Here is a 14,822-nt window from a genome sequence, read left to right as displayed (position 1 = left end):
CAGCGCCAACCACAGATTAGCTGTAAAGGGGTTGCCTGCTCCAGCATAACCTAAACAGCCAATCAGAACGAGGACTGATGGCAACAAACCAATCCTGGAGCCGGGCTGAGAGTGGGGGCGGGGACAAGGGCTCAGGTAGACTCAGGTCTGGAGCTGTGCTGGGGCAGTCTCTTCGCTGCTGCTGCTGCTTCTGTGCTGAGAGTACTCTCGCCAGGTAGGGTGTATGTGGTGGGGGGAGGTAGGTGTCTGTGTGGCTTCTGATGGAGAGGATCCGCACAGCCTGGAACAATGCAGATGGGATAGAAGGAAGATATTCGGGAGGCAACATTGTAGGGAGAAAAGAGATTTCAGAGACCAAGCGAAAAGGGAGCTGGGAGAACGAAGAAGGCTTGGTAGGTACAGAACGAGCGAATCGGTGAACGAATGAGTGGCCCCTCGGAGCCTGGCACAATGAGAGGTACCTTTGCTTTCTAAAGTAATGCTTATAATAACCCTTGGAATAGGTCATTTTAGTCTTCATTTTGCAGGTAAGGAAACCTACGCTGTAAAGTGTGAATTACTTGCCCACGGTCACACAGCTACTGAATAGTGAGACCAGGAAAGGAACCACTCACTCCCGACTCTAAACACCACACCTTTCCTGGCCTGGGGCAGGGCACAATTTGGGAACACGTGTTGGATTCTCTCAGAGGCCCCCCAAAGCGTTAAGGAAGCCGTGCTGAGGGGCTGGCAGAGGAGTTTGGAAGAGTGCTCAGGCTCTGCCTTCATCAGCTAGCTTCTGGAGTTTCTGAGAGCATCTGTGAAACGGGCATAAGTTCTGTCAAAGAGGGAGGCCATCCGTGCGGCTTTTCTGACTCTGAGAGCTGAAGTCTCCTACTGAGGGAGGGTGAGATAACAAGGAGGATGGGGAGGGGAGGGCAGTGTGTGTATCTTGGCCCATGCTGTAGCTGCTTGTGATTCCATTAGAGCTTCATTCTCTCTGGACTTTGACAGAGTCCACTTTTGTGACCCATTTGTACTGAGAGGTTCACCCACTGACCCTTCTACCTCTGGAACTTTCTTTGTTTTGTGGTGTGTCACACTGTCTTGAGACATTACTGACGTTATGATTTGTTTCAGCTGAGTAATTTACGGCCCTAACAAAAGGCCTACTGTCAAAGTGACAAAGGAAGAGTGATAATTTAGTGCCACTTCAGGCCAAAGAAATTAACCCGACAGTAGATAAACCATGGGTCACATAACAAAGATGGGAAGAAGCAATTCCATGATTAGATTTTTATCTACATGGTTTTCATTAAACCAAGATAATTTGAATCAGTGCTCAGCAAGGGTTGATCTAACATTTAGTTCTGTTTTTTAAATAAAAAGTGCATAGCCCGATGGTATTTTCTATGCCACTTGAAGACAGGTGGCTATGGTTTGCTTGCCTCTCTCAAAAATGGAAACTTCATCAAAATATGCTCAGTGAGACCGTCTTAGAGGCTAATAGACCATGCTTTGTATCTCAGCTCTTTCACCTATTGACTGTGTAACCTCAAGCATGTCACTTAACCTCTCTATTGCAGCCCTCATCTGTAAGTGGAGGTATTAATAGTGTCTCCCGACCTTGTTTAAGGATTCAGTGAGATAATATATGGTAGGTGTTTGGCACAGCACATGGTGTATACAAATAATCAATAACTGTAATTTCTTCCACAACCCAACATCAAAATAGCTGTTTCCATCTCTAATTTTCTCACTATTTCTCAAGTCACCACAATTTTTTTATTTTTAACTTTTATATTGCTTTCCTAATTTATGGAACATGGAATCACTGAGAGCCAAAGTAAAGAAAACTTAAAGCATTGCCCTCAAACCATAGGTGCCACTCAGACATGTAAGACTTCTCTGTGCTTGGAAGGATTGATCGTAGCAAGGCTGTATCTGTTAGTAGATTTATAATTACCTTTGAGGTACTTGCATTACAAAAGAATGACATGAAGCACCAGGTTAGAAGTAAAGACCTCAGGGGACTGATTTCAGCCAAGAGAAGAGAGTTCTGATTTAGGCTAATGTTTTGGGGAAATTCCTTAGACGAAAATAAGAATGGTGCTACTATCTGCACACTATAGTGCTGACTCACCACTATTAGTATGATGAAATATTGAGACCAATTTCTATAAATCTTACATTAAAGTCCATTTTATTTCTTTATAATGATGTTTGGACACCTCCCTCTCTTCTGTTCCCTTTCTTTTCATTTTTTCTGCAAGGTTTGTCATTTCCACCCACTGCATTATTTAGCCTTTTTTTTTTTTTTTTAAACTCTTGTCAGCACACTTTGATTTAAGGTAGATATTCAAAGGCAAAGTGCCAACCCTATGAAAGGTGCATGGGGGTAGATGAGCCTCAGGTACTTGGGAGAAGAATTCATGAAATGACTGATGAAATAAGATTAGTACAGCCCTCATGAGAGGGACACAGGTTAACTGCAGAGCTTACGGTTGAAGCACATTAACCATCTGTTGTCTCCTGCCCTTTGCTTTTGTTTCCAAGGCAAAAAGCCCTCTCAGGTTGGAGGAGAGCCATGAGCCGATTCCTGAACGTGTTACGAAGCTGGCTGGTGATGGCGTCCCTTCTAGCAGTGGGTCACTCACTGCTGGGCTTCCGAGACCACACCTTTCTCTATGAAAAGATCTATACCAGCAAGCCAGACCTGGGTAAGAAAGCAAAAATCTGCATCCTTTGTGGGAGTGGCCTAAGTGGTGGTCCCAGACCTGGCTGTACATCACAATAGCTGTGAAAAACTAAAACCAAACAAAGCACGGATGGCTATTTCCCACTCCAGACCTAATTAGTGAATCTTTCACCCCCTGGATGGGTCACAGGAAGTTCTTTTTAGAAACTGCCAGGGTGATTCTGATGCTGCCTAAGCTAGCGATCCTAAGCCACTAGAGTAACAGACGTGGTGGATAACAGTTGGTCTTTTTGCCTGCAAGCTTCTCTGAATATCTTTCCCTTCATTTTACACTGCCTTTGGCAGCTGGTCTGTACAAATACCATTACAAGGACAAGTGCGGAAACAGAGTTCCTTTATGACTCTGATGCCTGATGAGGAAACCATGAAGAAGGTTTTCCTGTTAGTTTCTTTCAGAAATCAGGTCATGGCACGTATGGTTTATACCCTACATTGCATATGGAGAATTACTAAGCCAAGGTCTTCTCAAACCATGACATAGACCCTGAAAAGATATCCAAAATCCCTCCAGGTTGGTTTCGAAAAGAGAACTTCCACAGGCCTCTGATGGCTTTCCCCAGTGTCCTAAGTCTCTCTGTAGAGAGTGGTTGCACATTTTAGCGTGTGCTTCCTTGCTCTGATATGTGGTGTGGCTTGAGCTGCAGCACCATTTCATAGTAGTGACAATTATATGTCACATTTATAGGTAACCCAGATTCAGGCTCTGACCTAGCTCACATTTCTGCAACATCTGGGTATAAAATGAAAGTAAGCAGGCTAAGGCTCACTTTGAACAAAGCTCAAGCACAATAGGTTTAGAGAACCTGGAAAAGTTGGTGAACAATTCCACTTTTCACCCTCCAGTGCTGTCCTCCGGTGGTCCAGGAACTCTGTCTAGATTCACAGGCTTTTAGAGGTCATCTGGCCTAACCTTTTGAATTTAAAATTGAGACAGAAAGGCCCAGAGGTTATGTGATTTGCCGAAGGGCATCTAGGTGAGCAGAACTGTGTGTGTGAGCCTGCGGAGGGCTGCATGGACACATAGCCTGGAAATAGGTCCCTCATGACCTCCTGGTACTTTGCTGGTGATAGTAGGACCCCGGAGCATCCAGTGGAAGAATTTTACGTGATGCCTACTCTGGTTAGGATTACTGAGATATTCCATTTTTAGTTCGCACTCATAAAGAGATACATAGAATTAGAATAGAGAAATTTCCTGTTGTTTCATCAGAAGCGCTTTCAAAATGCTTTGTAAAGAATGTAAAAAAAAAAAAGAATATAGCTCTCCAGGATTAACCACTATATATTAGTTCAGGACATGGGATTTTTTTTTCAAAATGACTACCTTCTAAAGATCTGTGGGATTGTGAATTTGGTGTTGCCGTCTGGTTTTCCAAAGGCTGAAAAAATCCTTAAAGAAAAATCCTGAAAGACATTTTGGTTGTGAGTCTTGTCCCTTAAAATTTCTCTTGCTCAGGAGACCAGCAAAGGAAGTATCCTTGCTTTTCACCGTAGATCAATACCAGTACATTAAAATCAACAAGGCAAGGTTTTCGAAAATACCAGGGCTGTCCTAGGCCCACCTCTAGAGTATATGATTTAACTGATCTGGTATCCAGGTCTTGGTAATTTTATAAAATTTTGTCACTTGAATCTAGTAAATGCCCAGGGTCAAGAAGCACTGTTATGATGGAATATGATTTGAACACTCTGAACAAGAAATTAAACACAGTAGTGCCAGAATGAAGCTAGCAAGAGCAGAGTGGCCCCAGCTAACACCGGTGCTTATTCCCTTCCCCCACACACAGGAATCCAGCCTAGTTAGGCCTTCATTCACATAATATAAATCTGAAGTCAGGAGATCCAGAGACCTGGGTCTCTTAAAGACCAGATGTGGCTCTCTAGACAGAGCTCAGTATTTCTGTGTTTTCTTGCATCAGCCTCACTGAAAGTCTGCTGACCTCCTGGCATCTTGTATTGACAGACCTCTCTCTACTGTGTTCTCCCAGACTTATCCTGATTCAGACTCACTGGGCTTCACCAACACCAGAGCAGATTCCAGGCAGACCCATAAACCACTAGCTCAAGAGTTACTGCCGAAGTGGGCTGTTTATTGGGTTTTTACTCTTGGAATTCGCCCGCCCATCTGTAGGCATTTGAAGAGAGGCTGAACCAACTCTCCTTCTGGAAGTCTTTCCACTCCTTCTAGTTCCCACGTGCAGCCTCAGAGCCTGTACTTTGCCCAGCCAAGGGGATCGCAGGATCCAGTGAAGTTGGAGGAGTTTGGAGGGAACCCTGACCCACCATTCTCAACACTCCTGCTTGTTTCTGCTGCACAGTGAATGGCCTCCAAGCTCGGACCTTTGGAGTCTGGACGCTGCTCTCATCAGTGGTTCGCGGCCTCTGCGCCATCGACATTCACAACAAAACGTATGTAAGGGAGGGAACAGCGTCTCCCTGTGTTGGCAATGGGTGCTAAGCAGAGCCATTGTGGTCCTTTCTCGGAGACTTGTTTATCATTAAAATCAAAAGGCAAGGCTTTAGAAAATACTAGGGGGCTCCTGGGTCCACCTCCAGAGGGTATGATTTAACTGTTCTGATATCCAGGTCTTAGTAATTTGATAAAATTTCTTCAGTTGATTCTAATAAATGCCCAGAGTCAAGAAGCACTATTATGATGGACTATGATTCCATCATATGGCCTATGATTTGATACAGTAACCTAGGATGTGAAGATAAAAGATTACTAGGTACCATTCCTTCCAGGGATAGAAAACATCACAGGCCTGAAGTTCTTTAAAGCTTAAAAATCTTTGAAACGGACACAGCAAACTGGTTATGTTGTGATCCGGTGGCCTGCATCATATCCCTCTACGTCTTTCCTAACGAGTCAGCCTTTCTTTTACTAAAGAGGTAGTGTGCTTGGTCTTTTTAGAGAGGCCATGACATACCTTATTCTCACATTCCTCCTTGATAGGCAGGGATGAACAGAAATTATCATCAATGACATCATGAGTCTACCAGTAAATGGCTGTGTGTTTACACAGAGTCATGAAGTGAGGGTCACAGAGAACCGAGCACTCCTCTGTATTCTGCCTCTTCAGAGGACTCACACAGACTGCGTGCATATGTGGGTGCACACTCAAGTCCAACTCTTTGAGACCCAATGGACTGTAGCCACCAGGCTCCTCTGTCCATGGTATTTTCCAGGCAAGAATACTGGAACAGGTTGCCATTTCCTATTCCAGGGGATCTTCCTGACTCGGGGATGGATCAAACCTGCATCTCTTGAGTTCTAGCATTGGCAGGCAGGTTCTTTACCTCTTTGCCACCTGGGAAGTCCTCATACAGACTAGATAGTGTTGTAATCCGAACTGGTCACTGGAAGGGGCTCAAGCTTTCTTCCCAACACCAATCATCACCACAATCAAGGTGGAAACTGCTCAGGTCCCCAAGTGAGGCCATCAAAAGAGCTTCATAGTATAATACTTTTGTGTTAGCCAGACTCTCAGCATCTGGACAAGAGAGGAGATGGTGATATTTATTGAGCCCCTCTTATTATACCAGATGCTTCCACATGACATTGATTAAGTCTCCTCCTAGTAGCCCTTGGAAGCAGTGGTTTTTTTTTGCTGATCTTGTAGATTTGCGTATTAGAGACTCGATTCATTTGAACTGAGGAAGACCAATACAACTGGGATTTGAGGGCTGTTAGCACTGTGATCTATTCATCTTTATTGTTTCGTTTTTTTGAACCTGAAATTATGGTTTACTTGTTCTAGATTGACATGTATTTTTGGAAGTAGCATGGTTTAGTGGAAACACTCTGAGGCCCAAGAATGAAAACTGGAAAATAGGCTCTGGTCTCATTTCTCCTGGTAATAGCTTTGAAGCAGCAAGTTTATCATAGACCTTCTCTGCCTCTCAGTCCCTTCATGTAGAAAATGAGACTCGTGTATCTGTGTTTTCTCTCAGGGTGACTAGGAGGGAGTAAGGACTGCATAATCATTTTAACGACCTTTACCATGATGGAGAATTACTGACAAGTAGAAGGGATGTATCTTTTGTTTGTTGTGCTTTGGGGATGAGCCGAGACAGCTGAGACTTATCTTTACCTCTCTTACCCATTCATTACCTCTTCAGCCAACACAGGACAGGCGGAAATGCTGATTTCTATTTCCAACCTTTTTTTAAAGTCTGGGATTTTAGTCCATGTGCTTCTGTTGTGCTCTCTGGTTATATTCTCTGCCTAACCAGAAACTTCAAATCAATTCCCAGCTGTTCTTACTTTCTGAAACAGTCTGCATTCTGCCCATTTAATGTGTACTTCTCTAAAGAAATCTACTTTCACTTAAAAAAAAAAAGACATCAACCCCATACATAAATGTTTGCTAAGTGTGTAAAAATATGCATAGGAATGATAAAAATCAATCTTAAGATGTTAGTTCCTCCTGGGGAGAAAGGAGGCAGGAGAATGGGATCAGGGTGGAAAAGGATCCACAGGAAGTTTTAACTGAAATCTGTAATATTTTATTTCTTAGGAAAAAAGTATCTGAAGCAAAAATGTCAAGATAATGAGATTTGATGGAGTGGGGTATTGGTTGCATAGGGGTAAATTCTATTATGTATGATTTTTTGTATTCTTGAGGTATTTCATAATTTTTAAGTTTCATAATGAAGAAAGATACCAGCTATCAAAGTGGTTCATCTTCCTATAACTTCTGTCTTCTCCACCTTCTTGTCAAAACTGAGGAACATATTCTCTTCCTGTGAGTTTGTCACAGTGTCCTCCCTCTGACCATTTTGCTAGGTTAAGATGCAAAGTATCTTAAGATACAGCTCATATTGCAAAAGCATCTAAAAGCCCCAGAAAGTCCCTTGCTACCCATTCTTCATTCATGCCCTTCATTTGGAAGCATCGATCAGATAAGCAATCACCAGCCCCTGGCCACAGGTGCAAAGTGGCTTGGACTAGAGTGAAGACAATTTGAGCAAGTAGAATATGTAAATGTGATTGATCCAAAATTGTCTACACTACCTAGGATTGCCGTATTCCAGACTCTGGTTTGCTATTACTGGTTTCACCACCTTGCTTAGACTTGCAAAGCCACTCTGGATGGCTGGGTCATTCTCCTGTCGATTTAGCAGTTGAAAGCTTCAGTTTTGCCCTAGACATGAATAAAATTGATGTGATCAAGCAGGACCAAGTCTCCTTTTTCTTTAACCATAGTCATTTCCTGGGTTTTGATTTGTGTGTTACAAGTCTGACCACTTCCTCTGCACTGAACAAGCTTTACCTTAAGTCCCATTTTCATCTGCTCCCCTCTAGGCTCTACTACATCACGCTCTGGACCTTCTTCATTGGCATGGGGCACTTCCTCTTTGAGTTGTTTGTTTTTGGGACCGTGGCTCCCACGATTTTCATGCTGGCAATCCTCACGATGGCAAGTAAGCATTGAGTGACCCTGGAACTCCCACAGGAGGCGTCCCAACCCTAAGGACAAGCCTTATACAAGCAATATAAGGAAGCATGGTGCTTATGTCAGCCACTAATCCTGTCTGTCTGTATTTAAGGTATCTCGATCCTGGGCATGCTAGTGGGGCTCCGGCACCTAGAAGCAGAACCAGGATCCAGACAGAAGAAGAGAAACTGAGGCCAACATCACCATGTCCAAGACATCATCTCCCACCTTTGCTCACCTCTTCCTTCTCTATGCTCTTCAGTTTCACTTCGGCTCCATCATTCACTTCTAGCCTTTCACATTTAGGGTTTTTTTTTTTCTTTAACATTTTTAAGCTATAACATGCATATAAAAAGTCAGTGCCTTTTAAATGTATGTGAAGAATCATTTTAGAATGATGTAGGTCCATTCAAATTAAGGAACTGCCAGTATATCTGAAGTCCACTGTGTGCCCTTCCCCCACCCACAGCCTCTTCCAGCACTGCTTTTCCAGCCTTCTCCCTTTTTCCTTTTATTTTTAACTGTCGACTTGACTTGTATGGTTGGAAGACGCAAACTATTAAACTTCAAGCTGCTACTTTGCCCAGAGCATTGCCACCAAGGGCTGCTATGAGGGATTGTCCATCCAGGTTGGGTTTCTCTCTGCTGCCAGACCCATGATCCTGAACCGTCTGTGGGACAAGCAGTTCTTCTAAGAAGGGCTCCCCGGCCAGTGAGCATGACCCCTTCCTTTCGCCTACAGGTGGATCATGGGTGGAAGGGTCTGGGCTATTTTTAGACCTTCCAGTCAGCTGTATTTGTGTAATAATATTTGTGATAAATATAGAAATCTTCTGCTCTGATCACTCCTGGTACTTTGGCCTCCCCAAAGCCCAGAGTGCTCCTGCCCTCCTCTGAGGCCTAGCAGAGGAAGATCCCAGCTTTCTGCGGGTCAAATACACCATAATGAGTAGGACAGCACAAGACCCAGGCAAACCTGGCTGCCTATATCTCTTGTTCATTTCTCATGAAGTCAAATCTTCCTCATCTCTATCCCCCACCTTCCAAATTCTGAGCACACAACTGGACAGCCAGAACCCTCTCTTGTTTTCTTCGCAAAGAAGAAACAGGTTCTTGAGAAAGCAGAACCAGACAACACGGAAGACACAGCTGCATGAGCATGAAGAGAGCCTGGGGCCCAAGGACAAGGCCCTGGAGCAGACGGCTGCCATCCAGACACAGCCCTGAGCACCTCCACACTGGCCGGACCCTCATGTACATTGTGCAGAGGCGAGAACCCATTCGCTACTTCAGCGAGTGTTTATTGAACACTTACTCCATGCCAGACACTTGGGAAGGAAAAATGAATGAGCCAGGCAATGTCCGTGTAGTCAAGAAACAGACTGTCAACAAGCCCACACCTGGAAGAACACTCCAGGCAGTGATGAGAACTCTAGATAACCAGGTACTGTGATTCGGAAGGGGAGGGAGAGCACAACATAGATCACTGGGAAAAGCCTCTCCGAGGAGGTAGGATCCGAGTTGAATCACAGAGCTCGTATGTCTGAATATGTGAGGCAGTATTTAGGGCAGATGGAGCAGCACTTGGTCTTGTTGGAAGACCAAGGTCACTAACTGCAGATGGGGACGTTCGGAAGTGAAAGGCAGGAGATGGGAAGGGAGCAGGGGCTTGTGAAGGGCATCCTCAATCAGTTAAGGCTCTTTAGGTGAAAGGAACAAAATCTTCCTTAAACAAGCTGAAGCAATAAAGATGACATTGACTGACAAGACTGAAAAGAGGATTGTAGGCTTCAGGAATGGTTTGATCAGGATTCAGTTCCATTTCTCTGGTGTTCTTTTGACTCCGCCCTCCTGTGCTGGCTTCATCCACAAGCTGGCTTCCTTTATGGTACCGAAAGTGGTTGCAGCAATTCCAGGCCTCATGTCCCCACCTAGAAAAATAGCTCCGTGGTATGAGCTATCTTTCCCTTATCAGCCATTGTCGGAGGCAGTAAGAAAAGCAGTGATCTTACAGAGAGTTAATGTTCCGGTGGAGGTCTGCAGGGAGCCCACCTTAGAAAGGAATGAATGAAAGCACAACACGATATGGATCTTCTAGGTGTGCCTCAAGGAAATGTGATTCCTGATAAATAAAGGCAAGATCCCAAAGGATCTAAAGAAATAATACAGGCATCTGGCTGATACTCTGGCTATTAGGTTTCTCTAACAGCCCAGGTTTGGCTTCCTTCCCAGGTGATTTAAAGTGGAATCCTAATGTTTGTCTGCCTAAGGATTTTTGGCAGATAGGGTGTCAGAGTGCCCCAGACACAGTCAGCTCGCTAGAGAAGAAATGTCCAGGGAAGTGATGACTGCAGCCCATTCTTGTAACGCACGTAAGGTAAATGCATTACGAAGGGAAGAGTGACAGGGAGGGGAACAATCCAGAACCGCAGAAAACAAAACTGGATTCCGGCCCAGACAATCTGCTGCATGATTGCTGTGCTTGTAGAACAGACATTCCAACCACCCTTGGAGATACAGCCAGAAACCACAGTGGGCCCTCTTGGCAGCAGGCACACTCGGGTGAGCTGTCCTCGAGTGGATGCTATATGGAAAGCAGTCCCAGTCACGTGTTAGGCACTGAGTTGCTGTCCCCAAATAAGCCAGGTGTAACCTCTGCAGCCTCATCTTAAAAAGAACCCACGAGGGGGAATGCCCCGGCATTCCAGCCGACAAAGAGAACAAGTCCCGACCGCAACCACACGGAAGCCTGAGAAAAAAGATGATAGTAAAGGATGGGGTCGAGAGGGCTGAATGCTCTTTAGGCAAGTCAGCAATTTTATTGAGTAAAACAGCTACCTTTATACTAGTACAAGCAGAAAACATAATTCATAAAAAATGCCATCTGGTGTTTGTCACATCAATACAATTCTTTGTTTCAAGTGATTGCAGAAGCTTACATCTTGTTTTTGGCATTCCAAGATAAACTACTAAGTGAAGGTCACTACTATGTTTTTCTCAAGGAAGAACAAAAGAGGCCCAGCAAATATTTTACTATTTTATCATGGGGTGGCGGGACAGGGAATGGCCTCTTTCAAGGCCTTTCCCAGGGCGTTTTTGGGCCTTGAGCAGGCCGGCTCCCCGCATCTCCCTCATTTTTATTTATTAAAGGCCGAGCCTTCTTACATATTCCTCGAGAAAAAGCAGGCGAGGTTATTTTTTCAAAATACAGGAAAATTTCATAATTCTTTCAGTAACCAGATTCATAATGCATTGTAAAATACATGGCCCACAACAAAGAAAACAGAGTACCATAACAAGCACTGGAAGCAGGTTTTTCCAGCAATCACTCATAAACCAGGATTTAACTTGCTCCCAAAAAGAAAGGGAGGAATCCTGCATGGAAAGTATTTGATGTTGAAGATCATTTACAGCATCAGACACATTGGAAGATAAATCTGGGATATACACACAACATTCTACTTTTATTACAGTGCAGGTAATTCTTCCTGACTTATTGGCAAAACCCACCATGGTAAACCATTTACAACTGACAAAGGCATGGCAGTGCATACCCAACAAACAGAGGTATTATAAAAATCAGCATAGGAATGAGCTCAAGAAAGAAAAACATTTCCTTCAGCACTAGGAAAGGCTTGATTCATAACAGCGCATGCTAATGCATGCACCAGGTAGGATAGAGAAATGTGTGGATTGATTGTATCCGCAGCAATGTGTCTTGCTCATCCCACGAACTCATGTAGTTGTTGATCTGTTGGCAGAACATTCCTCTCTTGTATCTGCATACTCTCCATTCGAGCAGTCAGCGACCGTCTCCGTCTGGCGTACCAGCCTCTCCGGGAGCCAGCGCGGTGCTTCGGCATCCTGTGGAAAAACACAGACATGTCCCCGCCCCCGTATCAAAACAGGGTCAGGGCCATGCCATTGATTAGTAATTGGATCTTTCCAAGTCACGAAAGGTTTGTTGGTAGCGGCTGGGGACCAGAATCGCTGTGCCACGGTCTTGCCTTCAGAGTCTAAATTTAAAAAATTAAGAATGAAAAGGGCATGATGTAAGTAATTATATGGTGTGAGGGGATATAACTCCCCCTTCTTTAACTTTAAAAGCTGATGTTTTAAGGTCTGATGAGCTCGTTCAACGATGCCTTGACCTTGGGGATTGTAGGGGATGCCTGTTTTAAGAGAGATGGAGAGACGGGAGCAAAAATTAAGAAAAGCAGCAGAAGTATATCCAGGTCCATTGTCTGTTTTGATGGTCTTTGGAGTTCCCATAACGGAGAATGCTGCAAGGCAATGTGCGATACAATGTCGAGCTGCTTCTCCTGTTTGTAAAGAGGCAAAAATATATCCAGAAAAAGTATCTATATTAACATGAACATATTTCAGTTTACCAAAGGAAAGAACATGATAACATCCATCTGCCATAAATGGTTGGGAAGGAGGCCGCGGGGGTTCACACCCATAGTGAGGAACAGAAAAAAACTGAGGACAAACAAGGCAGCATTTAACTATTTGCCTGGCGGTTTCACGGGGTATTTTAAATTGTAATCTGAGGGTATTGCTGTTTTGATGATGTAATTGATGAGAGCGTTCTGCGAGTTGGGTCTGGGAAAGGAAAATATGAGTGGTTGAATCAGCTAATGTATTTCCAGAGGCAAGTGCTCCAGGTAAACTTGGAGCGTGAATATGGCCAAAAAAGCATTTGTAAATCCTTTGATGTAAAAGAGCTTGTATATCTCGAAACAGCTGCTGAATCACTGAATTGACAGTATGAATAAAGGGAACAGTTTCCAATTGGTTAAGAGCTCTAACAACCTACTGACTATCAGAAAAAACATTCAAAGGTTCAGAGGCAAAGTGTTGTAAAACAGCAAACATGGCGCATAATTCTACTTCTTATGCAGAGGAACAGCCTGTAAACCAGGAGGTAGCATTATCATTAATAACATAAGCAGCCTTCCCGTTTGAGGATCCATCGGTGAATACGGTGACTGCGTCTTTAAGTGGCTGCGAAACAACTAGGGAGGGAAACAGAAAGTCGTGTTGACTAGCAAAATGCAGCAGCTTATTAGCAGGAAGATGATTTTCTAATCTGCCGGCAAAATGAGCTAGGGCTGCATTCCAGGAATCGCTGAACTGGAATAGCCAGTCCTGTTGTTCCTTTGTAAATGGTAAACAGATAAAGTAAGGGTCTCTCCCCAATAATTCTCTGGAATCTCGAAGGCCCTTAGCAATAAGATTACTGACTAGATCAAAATAAGGGGTGAGTACCGGAGCAGAGAAAACAGGCAAATGTATCCAATAGAGAGGGGAATCTTGAAAAAGAACAGCTGTAGGGGTGTGTTCAGAAGGAAGTATATACAAACCCCATTCTTTTGTATAATCACAATGAGAACTTGTTTGAGCAGCCAAAGCTTTTTCTACTATATTTAAAGCTTGGCGTCCTTCATCAGTCAAAACCCGAGGCGACGTAGGCTCTGAAGGTCCTTTAAGAATATCAAACAGAGGTTTTAATTCTCCAGTAGTGATTTTCAAATAAGGACGAATCCAATTAATATCTCCTAATAATTTTTGAAAATCATTCAATGTTTTCAAATTATCTTTACGAAGTTCTAATTTTTGAGCTTTAAAAGTCTCTCTTTCTAGTCTAAAGCCTAAATAAGAAGAAGGTGGGCTATGTTGAACTTTCTCAGGAGCTATTTGAAGGCCATAGTGCTGCAAATCAGCCTGCAAGCTGGAAAAGGCAGATAAGCATTTTAAAGCTTACTTGCACTCCATTTCTTCTATGTTTGTCCGCAAAAGTTCCATATTGTTTTCCAAATTTTGATTTTCATAACAAATAATCTCCCCCAGAGAGGCAGGCCCTAGAGACCTGCTTCTAATCATTAGGAGGTAAATATTGACTATTTAAATTCTCAGTGATGGCCATAGTAAAAGGGGCAGTTGGTCCATACTGGGCACAGGCTTGTTTTAATTCTTTAATTTGTTTAAATGGCAGGGGTTCATAATACCTTCGTTGTTGAGCATCTTCAAGGACGGGGAAAAGGATAGGAAATCCTGCCAAGGTTTCTCCCTGTTACCTCGCCTGGCGAATTGCAAGTTGGAGGGGAGACAGTTTGGAGGTGTTTTTTACACATAATGCCTGTGCGGAAGCCTCAGACCCCTTTTGCATATCAGCTCTCGGTGGGTCTAATCCGGCAATAATGGACGGAGGCTGCGATGGTAACTGATTAGAGGGACATAAGGGCTGGGAAAAAAGCTTTAGGTTAAGAGCATCAAGACGTTTAGTCACAGTTGTAAGCAATTTTTTAACCTCTGAAAAAGGGGATAATTCTGCTTGTGTTTTAACAGCGGTTTTTACAGCAGCAAATAACTCCTGAGGATCTTCTGCTTGCTCAGCAGGGTCTAATTCAGAATCAGAGTCAGAGGAACTCTGTACAGGGAGGTTTTCTGCCATATCAGAAACATGCTCCGAAGGAGGAGCAGTAGGCAAGGTGGGAGGTTTGCCAATTATATTTTTTAACGCAGTCTCCAATTTTTTGCTTTCATGTTCAGGGTCCAAACAGTCTCTGATAAGAGTCCATAATGAATAGGCATCTAACGGTACCTTCTCAGCCCCATGTAAAGAATAATATTGCTGAATT

The 14,822-nt window shown here is 43.7% G+C and overlaps 2 protein-coding genes across 2 annotated transcripts in view; one reads left to right on the top strand and one right to left on the bottom strand.

The window, feature by feature from the left end:
* TTLL5 (tubulin tyrosine ligase like 5) overlaps nt 1-193 on the bottom strand; it is a 404,612-nt gene extending 404,419 nt beyond the window's left edge. Inside the window, exon 1 of the mRNA XM_065940163.1 lies at nt 126-193. The gene's annotated coding sequence lies outside the window, so the exon portion shown is untranslated. The remainder of the gene's footprint in view (nt 1-125) is intronic.
* Nucleotides 127-12,969, top strand: LOC136171521 (ergosterol biosynthetic protein 28 homolog). Its single transcript, XM_065940177.1, has 5 exons — nt 127-214; nt 2,536-2,699; nt 5,056-5,146; nt 8,046-8,164; nt 8,291-12,969. The coding sequence occupies exons 2-5, from the start codon at nt 2,567-2,569 to the stop codon at nt 8,368-8,370; spliced, it is 423 nt and encodes a 140-aa protein (XP_065796249.1). The 5' UTR covers nt 127-214; nt 2,536-2,566; the 3' UTR covers nt 8,371-12,969.
* The last annotated feature ends 1,853 nt before the right edge of the window (nt 12,970-14,822 follow it).

Source organism: Muntiacus reevesi, chromosome 7, assembly GCF_963930625.1.
Source record: "Muntiacus reevesi chromosome 7, mMunRee1.1, whole genome shotgun sequence".
NCBI classification, from domain to species: Eukaryota; Metazoa; Chordata; class Mammalia; order Artiodactyla; family Cervidae; genus Muntiacus; species Muntiacus reevesi.
Note: the sequence above shows the minus strand (reverse complement) of the source record. Positions and strands in the feature narration are given on the sequence as shown.